Source organism: Atractosteus spatula, chromosome 1, assembly GCF_055471065.1.
Source record: "Atractosteus spatula isolate fAtrSpa1 chromosome 1, fAtrSpa1.hap1, whole genome shotgun sequence".
Classification (NCBI taxonomy): domain Eukaryota; kingdom Metazoa; phylum Chordata; class Actinopteri; order Semionotiformes; family Lepisosteidae; genus Atractosteus; species Atractosteus spatula.
The window spans coordinates 24,864,027-24,889,012 of record NC_142706.1 but is presented as its reverse complement, the minus strand read 5'-3'; the positions used below and the strand labels follow the sequence as shown (position 1 = coordinate 24,889,012).

Genomic DNA, 24,986 nt, shown 5'->3' with positions numbered 1-24,986 from the left:
ACCTCTATCATACTGTCCTAGGAATACTAAGAGACCCCTCAATATGCATGGCCGATTTTCATTCCTGACTATAGAATAAACAGATAAAATAGATCTGTTTTTAATATAGTTTATCTGTTTATCTGTTTTTAATATAGTGTCAGTTTTTTTTTTAGAATTACAAAGCACCACCTATTTAATAACAATTAAAAGACTAATTTATAGCAATTGCTGCAGGTCCAAGCCCAGTAACATCTGAATTCATAACAGTATAAAGAAAAAAAACATTAATTTTCACCTTACCAATTATCTCCCTCCAATCAGTCAGGTAAGTGAGAATGGCAGGTAATTTCTCACTGCTTTCTGGGGACTGTAGTTCAGACAAGAATTGCCATCTTGTCTCTACTTATGTCTCTCATAAAGTTTATATTAGTTATAAAAAGTACATTTTTCCTTTAGTTGCCCTTTACTTTTCTTGATGAATTTTATGGTCTTACAGACATATTATATCTGTATACAAAAATTGTGTATACTGCCAGTGTATTTTGACTCCAACTATCCCTTTACTACAATGAGTGCATAACAGAAGCAGCAGATGGACATCATTCATGCATGAAAAATGTCTCATAAATGCAGCTACTGTAGATTAATTTATACACATTTATATGTGGTGAGTAAATATTCATTGGATTTTAAGTGTAGATTATAAATATAAAATAGAATTTTTGAAAGTACTGCATATGAATATATGTGTGTAATTTTAAATGGAATAAAAGTATAGTGTTTTTACTTTTAGAGGGTAACTGATGTTGGTTTAAATTTTTTGTGAAATTATATAAGAGCAGATGTTTAAAATTATGGTTCAAAGAGCAGCATGATCTTGCTTTTAAATGTCAGCAACAGCTGAAATGACTTGAAGGCCATTTCACATCAATTTTCAAAAGGCAAAGAGTGACTACATATGAACACTAGGACAAAAACTAATGCAGATTTGAGAGAAGGAGATAGTACATTTTGCTGCTTTTGAAAAAGAAAAAAAGGTATCTTTGGATACTAGTCATAGTCAATATTGCATGAAAAAACAAGTTGCACAGTGTTGTTACAGAAATTAATGTTTTCTTGGTTTGACAAAGTCACTGTCTTTAGCAGTAGCTGAATATTCTGATTCCTTAACAGGTTACCAAAACTCTAAACCCATTATTTCCCTCCTGTAAGATTCTGAAGCATTAAAGTAATATCGGAGCACCCCACTAGTTGGGTACTGCTACCTAAGAGCAATGTCAGTGTCACTGCATCCTCCTCTCCCCCTCCCTCCATTAAGAGTTCTGTGTAATTTAAGGCAAACTCAATGATCTGAGTCTATTCTGGACTCTCAGTTTCTTGGATTTCCAATTAAACTGTTTTCTATATAAAGTTCACTTTTTGTCTGATGTAGCTCTGATTTCTGGTGAAAAAACACACAAAAAACTGGTTTACCACTATGGATTAAAGTTCCCCCTGGATTTGGAACCAAAGACATTTTATTTTGATTGTATTCTGGTTACTGTGATCATCATCAGATAACCTTGTTGTACTGACCAGGCATTTGTTTTTCACCTGTACCATTTGAGAATTGTTAACATGTTCTGTTTCACTCAGAGCAGCCTTACAACTTTCAGTGGTAGAACAATTTGAGGTGGTCAAGGTCAAGGTTTTAGGTTTATTTATTTATAAATGCACAAACAGTACAGCATACAGCGGTGTTGTTGGCAATAAAATGCTTTATCCGCGAGCTCGTTAAGAGGAATAGAAAAGTAGAAGGACATAAATTTATAGGGATTAGGTTAGGATTACAATACAATATATTATAAAATGTACTATTTACAATACAGTTACAGATTGTGCAAATGTAACACAAGGATAGGAGGTATTTAGCGCTGTTCCTGAGAGTGCAAAGTGACAGGGGCACCCTATCAGTTCAAGTAGGTTGTCTATTCACCTGAAGAAAGATGTGAAGACGGGATTAAATTAAATCCTTTCTGTATGAGGTTTAGACTTCTAAGCAACAAGATGGAGTTTATGGCAGGAAAGGGGGTTAACTGATAAGGATTCCAGATGCGAGCTAGGAACCCCCTGGGGACATAATCTTAACTGACCATTTGGCCAGGGTCTGTTAACTGGCCAAATACCATGACCCCCCCCCTTTTTACCATAATACCGAGTGACGTCAGAAACGGAAAGAAAATACTATATAAAGTAAAAGTTTTTAAAAGTTAGATCCAGAACCTTATTCTTTCTGTTACAACAGTACCAAGAGGACTTAATTAGACTTCAAGACCCAAGAAATCCAGCACATAAAAGAGAAGAAGCAGCAAAGAGCTCAAATGGACCAGGGAATGATATGCTACTCCATCCTTTCAAGCCAGCAGCCCATCTGCTTGTGCTCCACAGAAAACCTGGATCAGCACCTGAGCTGGGTCATAGCACTCTTCGCCTTAACAAATCTCTACAGATCAGGTAATGACTACTTCCCTGCTATCCAGAACATAAGCAATAGGAACATACTAAGCTCTTCTAGTATGTGCACTTAAAGAAATAGTTCACATTTTCATTGTGCTTGGGTTCAGTGCTTTCTCACTCCTGTTTTGTTTTGAGAAGAGTCTGAGGAACGGGTTGTGAGAATTGTTTATTTGGAGCCTGGTAAGCAGTTAACAGCTGAGCAGTGATAGTTAGGTACTTCAAGAAGATGTGTAGTCAGGAATTCAAAAGATCTTAGTCTTTTGGTTTATTTGGTTTTGGTGTTTTAACTTACCTGCACTCAAAGTAAAAGGCACAGTGCTTGTCTGAACCTCACAGTTGGGTATATTTGTTGGCCTGAAAAAACTTTCAAGGTTTTTTCAGACTGTTGTTCTATTCTAGAGGAAAAAAGACAAATTATGTGCAGTTTTGCTAATTGAAATATTAGTATAACTATAAAAGTGGAAAATGATTGTTCTTTTCTGTGTAAATCTATGAAGAAAACAAATGCCAAGAAATAAAGTCTAACATTTATGTAGTGCCATATATTTTGGTTTATTTCTATATTTAGTAGCACTTAAGTGAAATGCACATGGTAAATAAATATTAATATTATGAGAGAATATTTTGTGAAACAGGAAATCCAGCAGTTTACACAACTACACTAAAAGATCACTAAAAAAGCACAGAAATTAACAAAAGCATACATTGCTCTCTTGACAGTGATTTCTTTGCTCTTGAAAAGTTTAATTTGTGCTGGGCAGTTGTTGGGTTACAATCCTGACATTAAAGTCATTTTTAACCTGAAATGTGAAGTGGCTATATGCCAGTAAATGTTTAGATTTATTTCATATCTTAAAAAGGAAGCCACAACTCTTCTGACCTGACACAAGTTCCTGTGTAAATTCTGTAAATTGTTACAAATAGGGGTTACGGAAATAGTGAATATCAAAAAATGACAAGAGGATTAAGCATTAAGTAAATTAAATAATCATACCCCCAACTTTTAAAGATTATGTCAAGAATATACCTGAGAGTTTGGTATAGTTAGAGGTGCCTGAGTTCTTTTTTTTTTCTCTGGCACAGCTTTGCTGAAAAGCTGAGTTAAACAAATATATGTATAATTATGACATTTTAGTGACTAAAAAACACAACATGAATATACAACATATTACACTATGTACAAACAAACAAACAAGGCATCCCAGAGGCCTGCTTCATAACCACCTAGAAAAACACTAGTCTGCTACCAAGCAATAAATTCTTACATGATGCCAAAATGATCAAAAGAAGATGAAGATACATCCCAGAGTTGCTACTAACAACCAGCGTACAAAGACTCAATTTAGATCTGAACCCATGCGAATGCAGTCGGGATGCGTTTCCAGGGAGCCATCCTTTTTTCAGGCTACTGATAATTCAATTATCTTCTTCAGGAGCAAACTAAGGCTTTCTGTCTGCTCTCCTCACTGCTCTCACATCAACTGCACTACACATCAGTGATATTTCCTTAGTGAACTGCGCATCAATTTAATTTCTTCTGGATCACTGAATGAACAGTGACATTTTTTCCCTGCAGCATTTCTTTTTTACTTTCTGTTTTTTTCTCTCTTCTTTCAACGCATCTATTCAGTGCTCTTAATGAGCAGGCTTTTATTCACCTGCTACATTTTTGTCTGGAAATGAGAATCATTTCCTCACCTGAAATTTTAGTCCTACTCCTGCACTAGCCTTTTCAGCATTGACTCATCAGCCCCCTCTGCTGCCTCCAGGGAGACAGTCAATCTTGCTTGCGAGAATAAGCCTCAAGGTGGACAGATTTTTTAACTGCTATTAACAAGGCTGTTTCCACCTCTCTATGCCCACTGCTTGCTAAAGCTTCTTATCCTCTTAGCCTGATCACACTTACAATGTTTAATGGTTCTGGCCACTTTAGAATGGGGAAAGTCTAAATGGCAAGGGTGAAAAGTCTAGATGGCACTCCTTTAGAGCTCATCTATGTCCAGTTCAAGGCTGCAAACATCACTATGACAATGGGAATTGTACAACTCGAGCTTCTTTGCATCACATCACCAAGCTGTCCTTTAATTATTGGGTTCCCCTGACTTGCTCAACATAATCCCGATTTGGACTCATTCTTTAGTTAGCTCACCGCCTGGAGCCTTTAATGTCAGAATTCCTGCCTTCAAAATGGTATCTCCTGAAAGCCTTCTCTGTGGATCTAACAGGCCTGCTGGTCAAATATAAGGATTTTGCAGGCATTTTCTCCAAACAATAATCTCAAGTCCTTCTGTCTCATTGACCCTATGATTGTGCCATAGAGATCACTTCATTAGCCATATACAATTTCTTGCATTAGGAATTTGTCTTTTCATGTACCACAGCTTGCTCTCCATGAGACACACATGCAGGGAGAGAAGAGCTTGGGGTCACAGCACAGGGTCCGACATTTATACGGCACCCCTGGAGCAGCTGGGATTTAGGGTCTTGCTCAATGGCCCAACAGAGTAGGATTCTTCTGCTAGCCACAGGATTTGAACCAGCAACCTTCCAGCCACAGGCACAGACCCTTAGTCACAGTGCCACCGCTCCACCTGTAGACCTGTTTCCTGGAACCATGCCCTCAAGAGGGGTTCCTATTTTCTCTCTTCTCACCAGAGGCTAATATCAAGAAAGAATACATACAAGAAAACCTCTGAACAGGCTTCATTTGCCCTTTGCCATCCACTGGTGCCCAAAAAAGTTGGCACCCTCTGACTTTTTATAGACTACCCAGGACTGAAAATGATAACCAAAAAATTGCTACCCACTTCCCCTGATTTAGTTGTTTTTAGAAAGGGCCAGTCGAGCAGCTATATTCTCTGAAATAGATTTGCAGGCAGCTTATTATCTCATTAGAATCAGGGAAGGGGACACATAGAAGACCATCTTTAATACCCTTTAATACTACAAATATTTAGAGATATTATTTAGAATCTGTAACGCCCCAGTGGTCTCCAAGACTTTCATTAATGACATCTCCCAAGTAATTATTAATGATTTTGAGGTGGCCTAGTTAGGTGACATTCTGATTTTTTCCAACAATGTAAATAAGCACATTCAACATGTCCATCGAAGCGTAGTAGATGGGGAGGACTTCAAGCAAAAGTGAAGCGCCACGGCTACCGGACCCCACACCCGAGTGTCCTCCTGGAGAACAAGATGGATGAGCTAAGTGGAAGGTTAAGCCATCAGAGAGACATCGGGATTGCTGTATTCTCTGTCTCACCGAGACCTGGCTGACCCCCAGAAGAAGCCGTTCAGCTTGATGGATTCTCTACCTATCGTATGGATCGGTCTGGTTTGGCCGTTAAGACGAAGGCGGTGGTGTATGTCTAATGATAAACAACTCTTGGTGTTCAGACTTGAAAATTCTGAAGCGATTTTGCTCTCTGGACATGTAATATCTTGCTTTAAAATGTCATCCTTTCTACCTACCTAAGGAATTTTAATCTGTCATTTTGTCTGCGGTCTATTCTATCCTGGTCAGACGTGAAAACAGCACTCAGTGAATTCTATTCGACCATTAACAGCTATGAAACTGGTTATCCTGATGCTCTATCTATTGCGGGGGACTTTAATTAGGCCAACCTGCGGAAAGTTCTTCCGACATATAATCAGCATGTCTCCTGAACAACAAGAGGTGTGAATACTCTTGATCTCTGATACACTGCTTTCAAAGATGCCTACTGCTCCATCCCTTGTCTGTATTTCGGACAGTCGGATCATCTGTCGGTGCTTCTCCTGCCAGCTTACAAGCAGAAGCTGAAGTTTGTGTCCAAAAGAACGGTATGACACTGGATGGAGGAGATGAATGAAGTGCTGCAGCACTGCTTTGAGTCTGTGGACTGGGCCGTGTTTAAAAGTTAATCAGCAAACCTGCACAAGTACATTACAGTTGTCTCCAATTTTATTAAGAAATGCGTGGATGACTGTGTACCCACAAAGACAGTTCACTTTTTCCCCAACCAGAAATCATGGTTTAACACTGATATCCAAAATAAGGTGTGGACATGATCGAAGGCCTTTAAATCTGGCAATCTGGACCTTAATTAATAGGCAAGGTACAGATCCAGCCATTCAAAATGCTCGAAGTATACTGCATTAAAATGGGGTAGGAATTAAGATAGTATCTGGAAGCACCTTGTAAAACCTTGTAAAACCACCAGGTGGAGCTAATAAAGCTTAATGTCTCATGTACAGCATTTGAGCTGTCGCCAGAAAACCCCCGGTTTCGAATCCCAGTCACTACTAAGGGACAATCTTTTTCCAATTAAAAATTTAAGTTGTATACTCTTTAGACTTTTATTTATTTTAATTTATTACACAGTGTACACAACCTTCCACGTTTATCATAAATCTTTTAATTATGCAGAAATTTTGTATTCATCAAAGTCTTTACAGAAGATATTACTAATACTGTTAATAATGAATGACCTCGGACAGGCTGTAAACTCACAGCCTGTCCGTGGTCAGGCTGTGGTCCACTTTCTTTGTAACCATCTGCATCAGTTTAACTGTTGCGATACGAAAATACTTTATCTTTTCATTGACAAAAAGTAAGACCACACTTTCTTGTTTAAACGGATCATTTTGTTGCTGCACAAACTGGTAAACCAGAGGAAAAGAGCGCCTCTTTCTTCGAAGCATTTAGTTGATCTGATCATGTATTCGTTTCCAATCATACAAAGTAAGTTTTGTGAATCTCTGATTCACCATGCCAATAATGGTTTCCCGGAGACTGCTCATAAATAATATTAATTTAGGAACATAAACATATTATGTAAACTGTATATGGCTGGTATTGGTAGTTTAAAAAAAATACACACCAGAATTCCACTTTCTTCCTAAACATTTTAAGCATCAAAGTCTTTCATTCAGTTACATACTGTGATTATTTTGGAAAATTTTTCACGTGCTCCTTCAGACTATATTAAGTTTATATATATTTTTTTTATTGCAGTAAAACAACGCCTACTTTTTAGAATTTGATTTCACGAGGAAGCCGAAAGCTTGGGAGAAATTAGAATCGTTTATTGTGATGTGGAGATTTGGCGTAACCCGCTTGGCTGAGGGCCAACCTCCCGGCCGTTGGATGGGGAGGATAGGACCCCCATGCGACCAATTGGGTAGCTGCAAAGGTGGAGAGGGGGTGGAGGAGGGATGCAGAAAACGAACGAGGAAGAGGAGAGGGTGACGTTTGATATTTATGGAGACCGGTTGCTTACGTCAGGATTAGTGAGAATTGCAGCAGCTGTGTCGAATGAGCGCGGCTGCCTTCATTCCTCCTGAACTTTCATTAAAAACTCAATTTCATGAGGAATGACAGCAGCCGAAAGCTTGGGAGAAATTAGAATCGTTTATTGTGATGTGGAGATTTGGCGTAACCCGCTTGGCTGAGGGCCAACCTCCCGGCCGTTGGACGGGGAGGATAGGACACCCAAAAGAACCAAGCGGGACCCAGTCACCAGTGCAGAAAAACAAAAACAAAAGATTATTGGGCCAATTCAGCCGAGGAGAGAAAGTGACTGCTTGGGGATACCGGGGTTAGTTTTAATGTATGCATGGTAAGCCTCGGAGGATCAACGGCCGAGTTGCTTGATGAGATACTCGGGTATGCGAGCGGCGGAGGATGCGGCCCCTGATCTAAAGGAGGGCCCAGAGAATTGTTTAGGAGGGTATCACGATACGGCCCTTCTCGTTTGCGAACAGAGGGGTAGTAGGCGAAGCTCCGGCAGAGGTGCGAAGATGTGGGTAATGGGATAGAGGTTTGTAAGGGCTTATGTAGGAACAGAGTTTGAAATAATAGATGAGAGTGGCGGATCTGAGTTGGTCGGTTTTGCTTTTCTTGAGATAGAAGGTCAGTGTCTCGGAAGATAAGATGGAGATGTCAGATAAGCAGGGTTGAGAAGAAGGATCGAAGGATGTGGAATTAGCGGTAATTTCGGAGCACCTTAGGAAGATAAAGAAGGCTAACAAGAATAAAGATTCAAGAGGGCAGTCGACCCAGGGTGAGTGGTAACCCGACCTGACAACGTAGATGCAGGATTCAAGGATGTCTGAGGTAAGTGGTACGCGTAGGTTCGGAAGTGGTTTTTCAAGCCACTGAAAGCCTTTAAGGAGAATAATTTGAGGGTGGATAAGGGATGGACAGATTGTGCTGAAAAGAAGTTTACGGAAGAAGTGGATGCCGCACAGGTATACTTTGGTGGTGGATGCTCATACCTTGAGTGAGTTTCTACGATAGCAAACGAAGGATGATACAGTGAGAATGTCAAAAGAAGGGAATTTTATGTTCGCGGAGAGGTGGAAGGATTGGAAGCCCTTCCAGGCAGTGGAGTAAGAATTGAGAGTTCGGAGGACAATCACTAAGAGGATAGTTTGCTGGGCCAGCTGGAGATAGCGATGGAAAGGATGATTCAGAGAAGTTCCGAATAGGGAGGTACTGTGCACGGGTTCGGTCTTGCATCTGGTGCCAAGTTCCTGAATTGAAAGCGAGAGAGAGAATCAGCTATCTCATTAAGGTGGCCTGGAATGTGAGCAGCTACACGGATTAATTGATGTGTGAGAGAAATCCATTTAAGGCGGCAGAGGAATCTCATGATGGATTGGGATGAAGACCTTCCTTTGTTGATTATATGAACTACTGCATGGATGGCCGAATGGATGAGGACGGTTTTTGTTTCCAATTGTGGCCCCAAAGAGAAGCAGCAATGACAATTGGAAATATTTTTAACAAGGCCGATGACTGGTTGGCGAGAGGGATTGGAGAGAATTCGGGAGGCCAAGGGGCCACAAACCATTGGCCTTTGTAATAGCCTCCGAAACCGACTGAGGGGGCTGTGTCTGTGAAAAGCTGGATATCCTCAGTGTCAGAGAGGAGGTCATTGTAGAAGAGAGATATGCCATTCCAGTTGGCCAAGAGAAGCTGCCAAAGCCTGAGCTCGGATTTGCAGTCGGCTGAAGGGCTTACGTGGTGGTAAAGAGAGGGCACGGAAGAGGCGAGGCCGAGAAGGTAGACCGTCCTTGAGGAATGATACGCATGGCGTAATTGAGGAGGCCGAGCGGAGAGAGAAGTTCACTCTTTGTGCAAAATTTGGCAGAAGAATAGGTAGAGATATACATCTTGATCCTGTCGCTTTTGTCGCGAGGCAGGGAAGCGGAGAAATTGATGTAATTGAGGGTGATTCCGAGGAATTGGATTATATGAGATGGGCCAGTTGTTTTGTCCGTGGCAAGGGGTACCCCTAGTTTCCTGAAACAGAAATAAGTGTGGAGGAGGCTCTTGCAGGTGGGGTGTGAGGAAAATCTATGGTAAGGAAATCGTCAAGAAGGTGGACGAGAAAAGGAAGCTTATAGTTATTCAAGGGGATCCAGCCGAGAGCTTCGGCTAAGGTACCGAAAGTTTTTTGGGCTACTCCTACGTCCGAAGGCAAGGCGGACTGCGAAGAACTTGTTCCGCCAATGAACTCCGAAGAGGTGCCAGAGGTCTGGGTCGGGAGGCATAACTTTAACGGCACTAGAGATGTCGGCCTTAGCGAGCCAGGTGCCCGAACGGACTGCTATACCAATGGGATTGATGTGGTATGCAGGGAATGGGGGAGAGTCAAGTGGGCCGATCATGAAACCATTCTCGACTTTGGATGCTAGCAAGGAATCAACGGACTGGGGATCGGCGGTGGCAGATTGCAAATTTTTGCAAAAGACGGAAGAAGAAGGAAGTGTGCACGGGCCTGGTGAGAATCCGAAGGAAAGGCCGTTGAGTAAGATTTGGGTGGAAGAGGGGTCGGGGTGACGGAGCAGGCAAGACGCAAGAGCGGGGATGTCGATTGGGGTAGACGGAAAAGCCAGTAGTCTTTTGGGAACGCTGAAGGTGGAGCGAGCATGGAAGGGCCGGTGGGGGCAGGCAGAGCGAGCATGAGCTTCGCCGCAGAAGCTGCAAATGTGAAGGAAGCGACGAAGGGGAGAGGTACGTGTAGAGGAATTGAAGATGTTGGAAATTTGTTGGCCTCTGATCATCATGATGGGGCGACCGCAAACGTCTTTGGACCGGGAAGGTTTGAAGAAGACCTGGCGGGAGAATAGATGCTGTGGGGGAGAAGGGGCGGAGTCAGGGTTGGGCTTGCGGACGGTATCTGGGCAAAGATTTGATGAATGTTCCAAGAGGAACAAAAGTTGCAGGAAAGAGCTTGGACGCCGGTGAAAGTGCAGCAGTAAAGCTCAATGTCAAGGGCTCCCCAGTAGGTGCGCTGGTTCTGTTGGAGTAGGCGGGCAGCGGCCTCGGCCAAGAACTGCTTATGGTAATCGTAGAACAGGGATCCCTCGAAAAGGACAGATAGATCGGGGATGCTGTGCATGTAATCGTCGAGATCCTGACAACATTGGGGAAAGACGGAGCACGTGATGTCACGGAAAATGCTGAAAGCCAAGCAGAAGTCGGAAATTCAAAGGACTGAAGCAGAGTGAGGGTCAGAAGATTTGAGAGTAACGGAAATCGAGCCGCAGACGACTGTTCTAGAATCGGAGTTGTAAGTGGAGGAAGAGGTGAGCTAGACTGACGTCTGCACCTCAGAATTTGCTGCCGGAGTAAAAAGGGAATGGGAGGAGGACTAAACTTTAGTGTGTTAGGAGGAGCTGGGAGAGGAACGGCTATTCGGGGAGGAAAGTCCTTAGTAAAGGGGAGATTGGAATCCAGAGCCGAAGGCATGGGATGACGGATGCCGTGTTGGACTCTGGGGAAGAGGGAAGATGAGGAGGGAAGAAGGGCGGAAAGCAGATTGTGGTAGGAGGAGTTTGACGGATCTGGGGCCTGAAGCTCGGTGGCTTGGGATATGGAAGCCGAAGACTGTTGAGGAATTGAAGCAGGGGCAAAGGCTGCGTGAAGGACTGAGGAGGCTGCCGAGTCGTCTTGGACGCCAGGGGGTGGGGGAGGGTAAGGGCTGCTGGCTGAGCTGGGGGTCGTTTACTAGCTGGCCTTCGGGCTGTGGAGACAGCAGCAGGGGCCGAAAGAAAAGAAACCGGGGCCAAAGGCACCAAGCTGGCAGAGCTTGAGCCATGTTGGACGCCGGAGGTAGAGACAGAGGAGAGTGCAGAAATTAGATTAAGCAGAGAAGGGGTGGAGGGGCGTGAGCCTGGGGCCTTAGACTCGGCAGCAAGGAGTTTAGGGGAGGAGGCTGGGTGGAAGAGGCTAGGTACAGTTGTTCAGCAGAGGAATGGATTGCTTGGGGAAGAGACACAGACACAGATATATCGGGACAAGACAAGACAGAAGACGTGGGCGGCCTCGGGGTCCTCACGTTGGGATGAGTGGCGGCGGCACGGGTGATGTCATTAGAGGGCGCCGGGGGAAGCTGTGGAGCTGATGTTTCCTTGTGTAGACTGCAGTTAAGTACAGGGAAAACAGCTTTTTTTTTTTGGAAGCGTTTCTTTTAAAATGGACGCCATGTTTTCGAAGTATCCTCTGGAGGCTTGCTACGGTCCGGTTGGAAATCGTGAGAGATGATCCAGGAGAAGGGGGAGCCGATGTGCGTGAAGCGCAGCGGCAGGGACATCCTCGAGAGAAGCGGGGGTTATTTGGAGACTTTGCCGTGGAGGAACAGGAAGGCTGGGTTTGTAATGAGAGAGGGACTACGACGGCGGAACGCAGTCTTCGGCGAGGAGTTGGATCTTGTGAGGACTGGCTGGGAGATGAGCGGCGTTGATGCGGCACGGCGGCTGAAGGAGGCGATGAGACAGAGGTGAGGGGAGCAGTGGGGGGAGGACTGGACGAGAGGGGTAGGAGAGTCTCCTGCGCTGCAGAAAAGGTCTTCGTCAGAGCGGCAGATTTGTAGATTCATGAGAAGGGAGCACGGATTCGAGCTAGGCGAAAACAAACCATGCAGAAAACAAACGAGGAAGAGGAGAGGGTGACGTTTGATATTTATGGAGACCGGTTGCTTACGTCAGGATTAGTGAGAATTGCAGCAGCTGTGTCGAATGAGCACGGCTGCCTTCATTCCTCCTGAACTTTCATTAAAAACTCCATTAATAAGGAATATAATATGGAATCGCGTTTATAAAAAGAAATTGATAACGATATAATTATATTCATATACTGTAGCTCAAATTATCACAGTAGTACACATTCTTTGGAAATGTCTGCATCAGTTTAACTCTTTCACATGTAATTATGTGTGTGGTGTAATGGGTTAGGCGTGTGCCTTAATGTGCTGGGAGGTGGGGGTTCAATCTCAGCTGTCTCCATGAGATTTCTTACTTATTAACAAATAAACATTTCTTTGAAAAACTAAAATAGCAAATATTATGGACATTATATTGACATTTTACATGTTCGAAGCTAGGTGATTTATTAATAAAAATGAATAATTTCAAACTACTACTGTACTGCCACTACAGTATAGCTTGTGGGAAATACATTTATTTGACCTGCAGCAAAATTTAACTCGTTCAGAGCGGCCTACATTACAAACTTTCTTAGCGAAATTCTTTAAGTTAAATGAAGGAAGAAGGATTATTTTTACAATTGGCACTCTGAGATTCCAGCTGATTTAATTCCCCTCATTTAGCTGAAAAGGATAAAGAAATGATGCAGTAGTTACAGTAAGGGGAAAAGTAATAGTTTTATTCCATGTTGAAAAGAGAAGAGATAAAAAAACATCAAACCTTTGATTGGATGAGAACGTCATGATTGTTTCGCAAGGATGTTAAACATGACAATTTGTTACAGTTACCATCAGGAGAAAGAAAGGTTTATTTTTTTATTTATCTGTGGATGGATAGTTAACATTTCTCAATTGCTTTGTCATTCTGTCCATGGGGGAAAGGGGGACTCGTACGCTGGGCAAACGTTCAAGGTCAAATTCTTCCATGAGGGGGAAGCGGAGATGACGGCACCGAAAACTTTTATTTACAACACATAAAATACATTTTTACAAGAAAGTTTAACCTTTGTCACTAATGAAACCACTAAATAAAGACATAAATATAGAAATCCCTACATTACAAACTCCATGCATTTCATTTTGTCTATTGCTACAATATCAACAGCAATGTAGTTAAAAGGAACATGTTTAAATGGTTGATCAAGTTAACAGTCTGGGTGTGGCAAGTTTTCAGCTGTTTCCTGCCAGTCTCGTGTGAAAGGAACCTGTCTTCCATTGGAAGGTTCGCCTATTCTACTCAGATGTGAGAATATGGGGGAAAAGAAAAGTGCTCGCGGTCATTTATTTCACTGACAGACAAAGTTGTGTTGTGTTAACAAAAACTACAATATGCTTAACAGCCGCTTATAAAAGCAAAGTGACTTCTTGCTATCCAAACCATTTTTTACATCTTTTAAAGTCACGCAATGTTTGAGTTACGCAGGAACACATCATTGTATCTTATTTTTTATTTCATTTTTTAAAATAAATATAAGATAACCAGCAACCAAATGTCCTGTTTTTTCTTAACACTTGTTTTTCCATACTGTACTTTGAGTCTTTGTGTAAGCTGTAAGTTCTTTTTACTTCTTAATTAAACATTTGAAACACTTTAATTTTGTAAACGCAACATGCATTCCATACAGAAATAAAATCACGTTTTCTACAGGTGTTAAGCAGATTAGCAGGTTGCTGACAAAATAGCGCAACGTCCACCACTGCTCAGTATAACTTTAAATGAACAGGAAAAAGAGCATTTTCAAAGAGCAATTACGTTGTGTTTATGCAGAATTCATGAGCAATATAATTTCTTATTCGTTTAAACAGTGACATTTCAGCTGCAAAAGATCCAGAGACAGCACTATCTCTGCTTGTCATAGACGTTCAGGAAAGGGTGAATGAAAGAGGTCATGTCAAATGCAATAAGTTGTTGAACAATAATAACAGTTGTAGGACAAGAAACAAAAACTCAGAGACACAAAAATAGAGAAAACTTAAGATTTTTAAAGCTAAAACTAAAATTCAGTCTACAAATTAAGGTAAATGAAAATTTAGGATGTTAAAGTGCTAGAGGTGTAAATAAATGTAAAAATACAAAAATACACAAGAGCAAAAAGTTTTAGAAATGGAGCAGGTGTTACTTTGAAATAAGCAAACAGAAAAAAGCTATGACTAGACATAGTGCAGAAGAGGGATGCAGGAACCCTTGAGTAGTATAAAGCGACACCTTTCGTCAAACTTTTGACAGGTACCACGTCCCCTTTTCCAGCCAATGGTCGTCCGCGGTGGTTGGCTGTCCCGCCCCCTTGTCAGCCAATGTCGTGTTGTTATGTGTGCATGTCCCGCCCCCTCAGGAGCCAATGGTGTGGGTCGGAACTCCCGCCTCCCCCCCAGACGGTCGGTCCGGCGCCTCAGGGTCCCAAAGCCCCAAGGCGGCGCATCCCTCGCTTTAGGTGTGTGAAAGTGTGTATTGGTTTGGAAGGGGACCATGTCTGCCGCGGGGTTGAGTGCGCTCTATTATAACCCTCGGAAATCGGGTAGTTACGGCGGCGCGGGGAGTCTGGTGCGGGCCGCGAGATCCCGGGGTGTGAGCAGCGCCATCCGCGGCCGGGTGGTCGAGTGGTTGTCCGGCCAGGCTGCTTATACGCTGCACAAGCCGGCGCGCGTACGTTTTAAGAGAAACAGGACGCTGGTGTCCGAAATGGACTGGCAGTGGCAGGCCGACTTGGTGGACATGAGAGAACACCACGAGTTCAACGACGGTTTCTGTTACATCTTAATGTGTATAGACATGCTGTCTAAATACGCTTGGGCCGTGCCGCTGAAAACCAAGACTGGAGGGGCTGTGACAGGCGCCTTCCGAAATATACTGCAAGAGGGGCGTGCTCCTAAAAAGCTACAAACGGATGAGGGTAAAGAATTTCTTAACAGGACCTTCCAAAATGTTCTCAAACGTGAGAATATTGAACATTTCGTTACGGCCAGCGATGTGAAGGCTAGCGTGGTCGAGAGGTTTAACAGAACTATTAAAACAAAAATGTGGAGGTACCTGACACACAAAAACACCTTTCGATATATCGACGTCCTTTCAGATCTTATTTATGCTTATAAACATAGTTACCACACGACTATTAAACGAACCCCGGCTTCTGTTACGTCCGACAACTCCCTTGAGGTGTGGAGAACGGTCTATGATGAGCACTTTAAGAGAAAACCGTCAAAGTTTTCATTTAATGTGGGTGATCGCGTGCGGGTGTCCAAAATAAAGGGAGTGTTTGAGAAGGGATATGAACAGACCTTCACAGATGAAATTTTCATTGTCAAAGAGCGGACCGCGGCTCTGAGACCCTATTACAAACTGCAGGACTACGCAGGCGACGACATTAAGGGCTCCTTCTATGCCGAAGAGCTACAGAAGATAAACCCAGATGCTGAGAACGTCTACCACATCCAAACGATTTTAGCAGCCAGGGGTCGTGGCAAAAACAAACAGCTTTTCGTAAAGTGGCGCGGCTGGAGCGATAAATTCAATAGTTTGGTGAAGGCTTCTGAGGTCCGAGACATATAGAGGTGGTGAAAAATGAACCCCAATGGTTTCTATGTGACGCTGGCTAGTAATTCATCCTCAAAGATGTTTCCAAAGAACACTAACGCGTGCTTCACAGAGCATCTGGCAAAGGCGATTGACCTGGACGGGGGCTGGGAAGTGGGGCTGGTCGAGCTGCACTATCCGCATACACTAAACACTTTTGATGAAGACGAAGTTTTTCTGTTCGTCAGCGAGGAGCTCAAGACTATCTGGACCTGTACCTTACCGAGAGGGTACTACGGCAACATTGAGCAGCTCTTGCATGAAATGAAACGGGCTGCTGAAAAATCCAAGTTAACGGCTGTAAGTCTTAAATACAACCCCATTAGCCGGTCGTTAAGGATTGTTAGTGATAAACGGTTTGTTATGCAGGTGCGTAACTGCCTAGCGCGGATGTTGGGTTTCAATTCGGGTGTCGCGGGTGTAAAATCACCGCACCCCGTCGATATGACTGGCGGATTTAACACCATGTATATATACACCGATATCATAGAACACCAGTTAATAGGCGACGTCTACGCACCGCTTTTGCGTTGTGTGCCCTTCAGAGGCGTGGATGGTGAATTCGTCACAGTATTGTACGACAAACCCCATTACGTGCCGGTGAGCATCGACCATTTTAACAACATCACTATTGAAATAAAGACGGATCAAAACGAACACGTGTCATTTGCATTTGGAAAGGTCATCGTCAAGCTGCATTTCAGACCTGTGAAAGCGAAAAACATCTAAAAGGATGACGGTCATCAAGAGCTACGGGGATCCTTCTTTGTATACGCACTACTACAAACAACAGGCTGGTTATGGATTACCAGGATTTTCAGGGCTACCGGTTCAGTACGGCGCTGGTATCGGGGGTATTTTCAGAGCGCTATTTAGAAAAGCCGTGCCTTTTCTGAAACGCGGGTTTGAAATAGCTAAGCCGCACATGGCATCGGCAGCTAAAAACATCGCCAAAGACGTGGTCGGCAACGTTACAAGCGCGGTCATGTCTAAGGTGGCTGCACATCAGCAGGAAGGTTCGGGTCTAGCATACATCCGCAGGGGTGTCAAGAGAAAAAGACAGACGTCATCATCTCACCGTCGGGGGCCACCGAAACCTGATAAAAGAACGGCTAAGCGCAGACAGGCAACTCATAAAAGCTTCAGGTCGACCAAGAAGAGCATGACACACCGCAATCAACGAGACACGAAACGAGACATATTTTAAACATGGCTTTTGTTCACGGTGGGTCTGCAGAATGCGCCAAGTCGGAGCTGGACATATTTCAATTAGCACCTACCCAAACAAGCGTCGAGAAAAGCTTTTACATAGAAGTTCCACCCCTCACGGCCCTAACGGAAAACGCACCTCTGGAGTTCTACGTCGCAGGCAACGGAGAAGATTATTTAGATTTAAACAACACCCTGCTCTATTTGACCTGTAAAATAACGGAAGCAGACGGTCGGGACATTGATGCGGCAGCCCATGTGAGCCTGGTGAACTACCCCATCGCAGCCATCTTCAGCCAGGTTGACATCACCGTAGGAGACCGATTGATCAGCCAGAGCAACAACTGCTATCCTTACAGAGCCTTTATAGAGTCTGTCCTGAACTACAGTGAAGAGACGCTGAAGACGCAGTATTCAACAGGGCTCTTTTACAAAGACACAGCCGGGGAACACGAGTCCACAATTTTGGATGGTCCCAATCAGGGGTTCCGAAAAAGAGCATCATAAACGACGCAAAGCCGAAAACGAGCTCCTGGGTCACATTCACGCCGACCTGTTTTTTCAGGACAAACTACTACTGAATGGCGTAGACCTGAAAATAAAACTCACGCGAAACAGAGATGCTTTCTGCTTAATGAACAACGCCGGAGTACACAAACTGAGCGTACTCTCTGCATCTTTGTTTGTGAAAAGAGTCAGAGTGTCACCCGGGGTCAGGCTGGGACACGCCGAAGCACTCCTGACGGCCAACGCTAAATACCCCATAGACCGCGTACAGATGAAAGTCTTCAGCCTGCCTGCAGGGAGCCGTGTGTGTAACCAAGAAAACCTCTTTCTCGGACAGTTACCCAAAGTGGTCATTTTGGGGTTTGTGGACAACGCGGCATTCAGCGGCAGTTTTACCCAAAACCCCTTCAATTTTAAACACTACAACGTTAACTTTCTGGCTCTCTACGCGGACGGTGAACAAATCCCCACTAAACCGCTTCAACCAGACTTCCAGAATGGACATTGCGTCCGTGAATATTTTAATCTGGTGGAAACAGCCGGGAAGCGTCTGAAAGACAAACCACTTCTGGTGGACCGCGAGGAGTACGCGCGCGGTTACACATTGTTCGCTTTCAATCTCAGCCCCGACGACGAGTGCACAGGACATTATTCACTTATCAAAACGGGTAATCTGAGAGCTGAAATACGCTTCGCGCTACCGCTACCCACTACAGTTAACATGGTTGTGTACGCGCTGTTCGACAACGTGATAGAGCTGGATATGAGACGTCAAGTCATTTACGACTTCAGCTAAAAAGCACGGGAGGCCACACAACCTGCACATAAAGATGAACACCAAACAGCTGGAAGACATTCTAACCCGAGACCGCTACACCCGAGACAGTTTTCTAGGCGTGTTCCCCAGTGATGCCCTACCACGCGAGAGACTGGCGCGGCGCCCGTTGTGTTTAATAGTTAATACTCACCTACACGACCGCCCCGGTGAACACTGGCTTGCTATTTACTTACCGGACGACGAGGGCGCAGAATTTTTCGACTCCTACGGATTTTCACCCGAAGCCTTTTTCTTTCCCAAGAACATTATTGATTTCTTAAACAGAAATGCTCACTCCATATTTTACAACAACAGACAATTGCAAGATTCTTTTGCAGTGACCTGCGGTCTACATTGCGTCTTTTTTCTATACCATAGATGTAAAGGTTTATCTTTTAGAAACATTTTAGAACTTTATTCTACGAATGCAATCCAGAATGACCGCATGGTGGAAATGTTTCTGAAAAACCGACGTCGTGTGAGACGGAGACCCCTGTACCCTTTCAAGCTCTTTGAAAATACGAATGTTCAATTATGCGGGTGTTTACGACAATTTAAAACATGTCATAAATGTTAATCGATCATCTAAAATAAAAATGAAATCGAACCATTTCGACGTCTGTGTGGTTATTATTTAAAAAGAACACAAAACATGAATGAAAATCAACACAATATTTTTATTATACATTCGCTGTTATAGCGCTCAAGCTTTTTTTAATACATGTTACAGACAAACCATTTTTAAACATATTGCGCACGCTTTTTAATATACATTTCAAGTCATTTAACACAAACACACATACCCAGAGAAAAAATGTTACAAAGACAACCATGTGGGTCTAGGTATTAATGAGCGTCTCCTTTCAGCGGTTATCTTAGAGACCGGGTCAACCGTCGACAACTCTACCGGTTGTTTTAAAGTTTTGACCGACGCTGCACACCCCGGCGGGGCAGCCTTGAGTTTTTCAAGTAGCTCTCGGTTACCAGCGTTGGCTAGCAGGGTGCCCGGCACGTTGATTTCGGCCATAGCCTCCATGAACACATCCCAACCTTTTGGCTTCTTACCAACAGCAACTGCTTGCTGCTGTGTGACAGCCCTGACAAGATCAATCATGTGAGAGCCCTCAACAGGTGCCCCCTTGTACACAAATTCCCCTTTTTCATTCCAGGCTATTAATGGTTCATTGCGGGCCATGGTCTTTAACAATATCTCGGCATTTCTCCGGAACCGCTGAGACACGCTGTCCAAAATATACCCAAAGTCAGCCTCGCTCGATGACGGCGGTTGTGCTAACGTGCGTGATAGTTCGGTGGGTGCATTTTCCGGTAGTACAACGGTTAAAGTCCCCTTTTCAGAAGTCTCCTGGCGTACTAATGTCAAATACCGTTGTAACACCTGGCTGTACAATTTCACTTTTTCATATTCGGCCAGATGCGAGTTCTGCAGAATGTCACGCATTTCATCATCCAACCGACGGGCTGTTATTTTTCTTACATCGCTTTCGAACCCAGACCGCTCTCGGAGTCGATCGAGCTGTTTCTGAGGTACCAGGTACATTTTTTCAGCGTGCTCCATTATTGACGTTGTAGAAGCCCCGTAATCAGTGGTACTGCAATACTCAACAGGGTCCCGATAAAACCACCAGACTGGTTCACCAAGAGTCTCTTTCTTTTAAGAGAAAGACCCTTTCGACTCAAAGTCTTTATAAGCTTACGCTTTCTCTTCAGGGTCCCAAACTGCTTAGCAGATAACGGTATGTTCCCTTTCAAGGTATTCAAGGCGATTTCAGCTATGGCCTGTACAAGATCATTTGTAGCTCCGCAGAGAATAGCTTTCCGCTGCTTGGGGGCGGCTTTTACCAGAAAATTTAAGAGAGTCAGGTTTCTCCGAACGCGTGAAGACATGACGACGCCCTGAACGTGTTTTTTCGACTGAGTCTGTGGTTGTGAGATCACCGACTTTTAGATTTTTTAAATACATAAGCCGTGGGTACATCTGGGGGGAAAAGACCTGTTCGCAAGCGATAGTCATCTGGGGTGTCTGCATTTAAATCCACCAACAAGTAACCGAAAGTTTTTTTAGTAGCATCATCGAACGCTTCCAAAAAAAATTTGGCTTTACCGGGGTACATCTGCCGGGACAGGGTTGTAATCTGTAGTTTATCTCTAGGGTTTTTAAACAGCACTATGTACTTTGTATTTAACGCTATGGTTCTACTTTTCCGGCCTTGACAAAACACATTTTGGACGATATACATGATGCTGAGGTTTCTGTGGTGTACGTATTTGGTAAAAGCTTTTTCTATCTCATTATTTTCACACGCAGACTCCATCAAATCATCAACTATAATCAAATTTACACTACCCGGCGGCAGTAGCTGGTCGTCGGAAAACGACGTCGGTAGTCCTTCTATAAACTGAATGTATGGAAATTTCACAAGCAACTCGTCATATAGAGGTTGCCAGCAGCTGTAACACCAGACAATGTTTTTGGGTTTACGAGTCATAACGGTATCTAGGCTCTCCAAGAGCTGTTTTATAAAATAACTTTTACCGCAATTCGAGGGTCCGGACAAAATGCATGAAAAAGGGTGTTTTAACCTGACATCCATCGTGTTAATATCCGTAGGGCAACGATGTCAAATTTTCTTGCAGCACCCGCTTGTCGTACACCACCTTCTGGGTTTTCTTTAAGGTCCGGGTCTCAATGCGCCAATCCTTTTTAACACGCACGATCATCGGCTGTTGAATAGAAATGTGTTTAAATTCCCGGCACTCTGCATAAGGGTTAACGCCATAGTCAAAAACCAAGTCCCGCAGACTCTCAAAGTTAACTTTTTCACAATTGTTCACATTGAGCGTAATGCCTTTTACCTTTAAACAGGCTTTCCCTCCAGACAGTTTGTACCCGTACGACTTGGGTCCTGTTGATACAAACTCGGTGATGTGTTGACCAGCAGCGATTTCGCTGGTCAGCTCACCCAAGTAGTCACCCAGTTCCGGATTCCACTCACCCTCCCGGCTCACAAAGATAACGGAATCTGTGTCGTGGTACAGACAGCGGCCTTGCAAAGCATTTAGCAGATTGTATAACTCCAAGCGGGCATAGGCGGTTGTAAAGCTAGCGATGAAAATGTTAGTGTTTGAATGGCCCGTATAGTGGTGTTTAGTGTGTTTCCACGTAACACAGGCTGTGTTTTCATCGATAAACTCGCAGGCTGACACCTCATGATATGGCATAAATAAGTACCTGAACAATTCATCGGGGTTTCTTACAATGGTGGTCTGTGGTAAATTGTCTCTTTGTCCATACTTGCCCCACAAACTGTTCAAGGCAATTTTTGAAAGCTGTCTTTTGGCCGGATTCTTTTTAATGTTGCCGGGGTCCAGCCGGACACCCTCTTTTTCATAATATTCGCTTTTTCATATATCTAATATATCTTATATTATATTATAATATATCTTTTTCAAGATATATCTTTGTTGTTTCGCGACATCTGTACACCACTCTGGAAACCCCGAAGCTTCCTGTTTCCCTTTCAGATGCAGTTTGATGTAGTCGGTAAAAAGATCGTGTGAGGCCTTTTCGAAATGCCAAATTTCGTAAATTTTACACACTCTATACCCCAGATCTAAGGCCATCTGTAATTCAGGGGTGCACCAGACACCAGTCAAGGCGCGATCTTCATCACCGTGCTCACAGTGGGTGGTCTGTTTTGTTTCAGCACACGTACGACACAGTGTGAAAAACAGTTTTTTGTCAATTTTGGCTGGAAGAACTGGAAAGTACAAACGTCTGGGTGGGTAAACTTTCACCTTCGCTAAACCGAAATACCGTTTTAAATCTCCAAAGTTGTTATATATTATTCGGGGGTGCCCCAGTGGGTATTTTTTAGTTTTGTTCACAAACGGATACAGACTGGTGAAATCATAGTAATGAATTTTTTCACCGGGCTGCGCTGTGTAATGCAAACAAATCGCATTTGTTCTCCCCCCAAAAAGCGACTCGCGCGGTTGCAGAGGCTCTGGTAACTGCGCGGCTGTTAGAAATTTACCCAAGCCCCCATTTTCAACAAGCATGTCTCTGAACTCGTGCTCCCACAAAACACGCACGTTAAAACCTCTCATTTTGAGAAAATTAATTTTAACCATCGTCTTTCTGTACAACCAACCAAAAGTAGTGTTTGTCAGCGGATTAAAATCGTTTTCACAATAACAAACGCTACAACCGTGAAAAAAGCAACCGTTGAACTCAAAGGCTGTCGGCACTCCGTCAATTACAGCATAACCATCCAGAAAATATGGGCCAACCTTGAACTCACCGGCCGTGGTTAACGTGTGTTGGATTTTAACAGGCTCTGTGTGTTCGATGTACATAAGCCATTGAATGCTGGGTGTAGAAAATCGTTTTTGCTGGCGGTGGTAATTGTCATGGGGTAGCAACGCAATCGTCTCTTCCTGTAAAAACATAAGTCTGAACGTGGCCATGCAGACACTAGCGATGGTCACAAACTGAAAGGGGTCGATGCAGACAACGCAGGCGGCCCCTGACTCAGTCACGCGTGTCTGTCTGGTCATATTCATGACCTCGTCCCGAAACCTGATACAGCCTTCTCTTAGAATTGCCACATCCAACTGGCAGTAACGTTTCAACTCTCTCTGTAAGTTAAACACACTTCCCCTGCATTCTTCATACCAAACCAAAAACTCGGCTTTCTCGCTCGGCAGCATGTAGTTAACGCCGTAAAATTCTGGCGGAGGCATCGGTCCGACATAATTTTGGTTTTCTGAAGTGTTCATCAAGTGTGGAAAATGACCCTTACACCTGGGGAACCCCATGGCGGCCGGCAGTTTGCTTAATTTCATAGGCAGAAAGTTTAAAGAATCGATAAATCTGATGTTCAGAGCTTTTACGGTCATACACATTATCTTACCACCCTGATTAATTAGTTCAACGTCCATCTTTTCAGCTAACAACTGTCTGATCACTAGGTAATTGTCATATCCCTTGCCATTGTGCGATATGAACGTATGGTTTTTGAAACGTCTATCGATAAATTTACACACAAAATCCTTTAGACAAGTTTCACCATAAAATTCCCAGCTTCGTTTATTGTCAATATGAAGGGCGTGGACGTAATTTGGTATGTGTGTCCCCGTTTCTTGCATGCATTCAAAGTCGAAAAAAATGTACTTGTTTGAAATTTTGGGGTTGTCCAAAGGCGGTATGTAGCACAAATGTGTGTCAGGGGTGTCGATCACGTTGTTACAACGCAAGCACAGTTTCTCTTTACATTTGTGACTTGCAAGGTTATAAACCCCACATTTCTCACAAAAGACCCTGCGCTCACACTTACTAACACCCGTCGCCGCATTCCGCAAGTGTCTCGCCAAACACTGAGAGCTACGACAAAAGGCCGGGCAATTCTGAATTTCAGCATCAATTTCGCAACACTGGGGATCTAAACAGGTTTTACAAGCTTTAACACAGGCGTGTGCGTTCTTGTGGCTATACGCCGCATGGCAGTTAGTGCAAAAATACGCCGCCCCCACAAAAGCTTTAATATTTAAAACCCCATAAAAATGCTCTTCATGCAGTAGAACAAAAAGTATTTTAGAATTTGGTGGTGTGGGCCCCGTTGTAAAATATTTCCAATCACCCTGGTCATGGTACAAAATTTTAATGACCACCTTTAAATGTTTTTCAAAACCGGTAATGTCTGACAAACTAATTTTCTGATTCTCTGGAAAACCCAACTCTTTGTGCATTCGTTTAGCGCCCTGTAACATTTCCCCATCGGTACAACCTTCATTCAACAAACCGTACACACTCCCGGCGAAACACAGATTACTGCCCGTGTAATGTAAGTCGATAAGGTGCGCTTTTTTCCGAGCAATTACCCGGCTGTACAGAACGGATTTTAATCTTCGGCGGGCACCCCCCTGCATATTCCTAACTATCGTCACCACTAATCAGAGGCTGTCAGAGGTGAGAACCTCTGTGTGGCTCTGTAAGAGGTCTGAGATGTGGCTTAAAAAATCGGCAGCATTTAATTCTCCAGGGTGTCTCCTGCGTGAGAACAAGGGTTTGTTAAAACCACCCGCAGTCAAACAACGGTGTCTAAATTTTATAACTGTTAAAACGTGGCGAACATGTGCCACGGTGTCTGTGTTTGATTCACCAACAGACCGCTAAGAATATTATCAAGCAAAATGTTTTTTATTATGTATCTGTTCTTTATAGGGACGTGTTCACAAACCAAGCTTGACATTTTGAGGTTTTATTTTTTCGCGCTGCGCTGTTAAGAACATTTTTGCGTGAAATACATGTGGTGCTTGTAAATTAGAAAACTTTACGTGAATTTAAAATGTTTGTAAACTTTCCCTGGGTTCCCCTCCCCCCACTCTGCATTCCAGAGCCTTTAAC

The 24,986-nt window shown here is 43.5% G+C and overlaps 1 protein-coding gene across 1 annotated transcript in view; it reads right to left on the bottom strand.

Moving 5' to 3' along the window:
- Window positions 1-23,047, bottom strand: part of LOC148840764 (uncharacterized) — a 140,708-nt gene extending 117,661 nt beyond the window's left edge. Inside the window, exon 1 of the mRNA XM_088917891.1 lies at window positions 22,882-23,047. Within this exon, the coding sequence (XP_088774017.1) occupies window positions 22,882-23,047 (166 nt within the window). The remainder of the gene's footprint in view (window positions 1-22,881) is intronic.
- Between the last annotated feature and the right edge of the window lie 1,939 nt (window positions 23,048-24,986).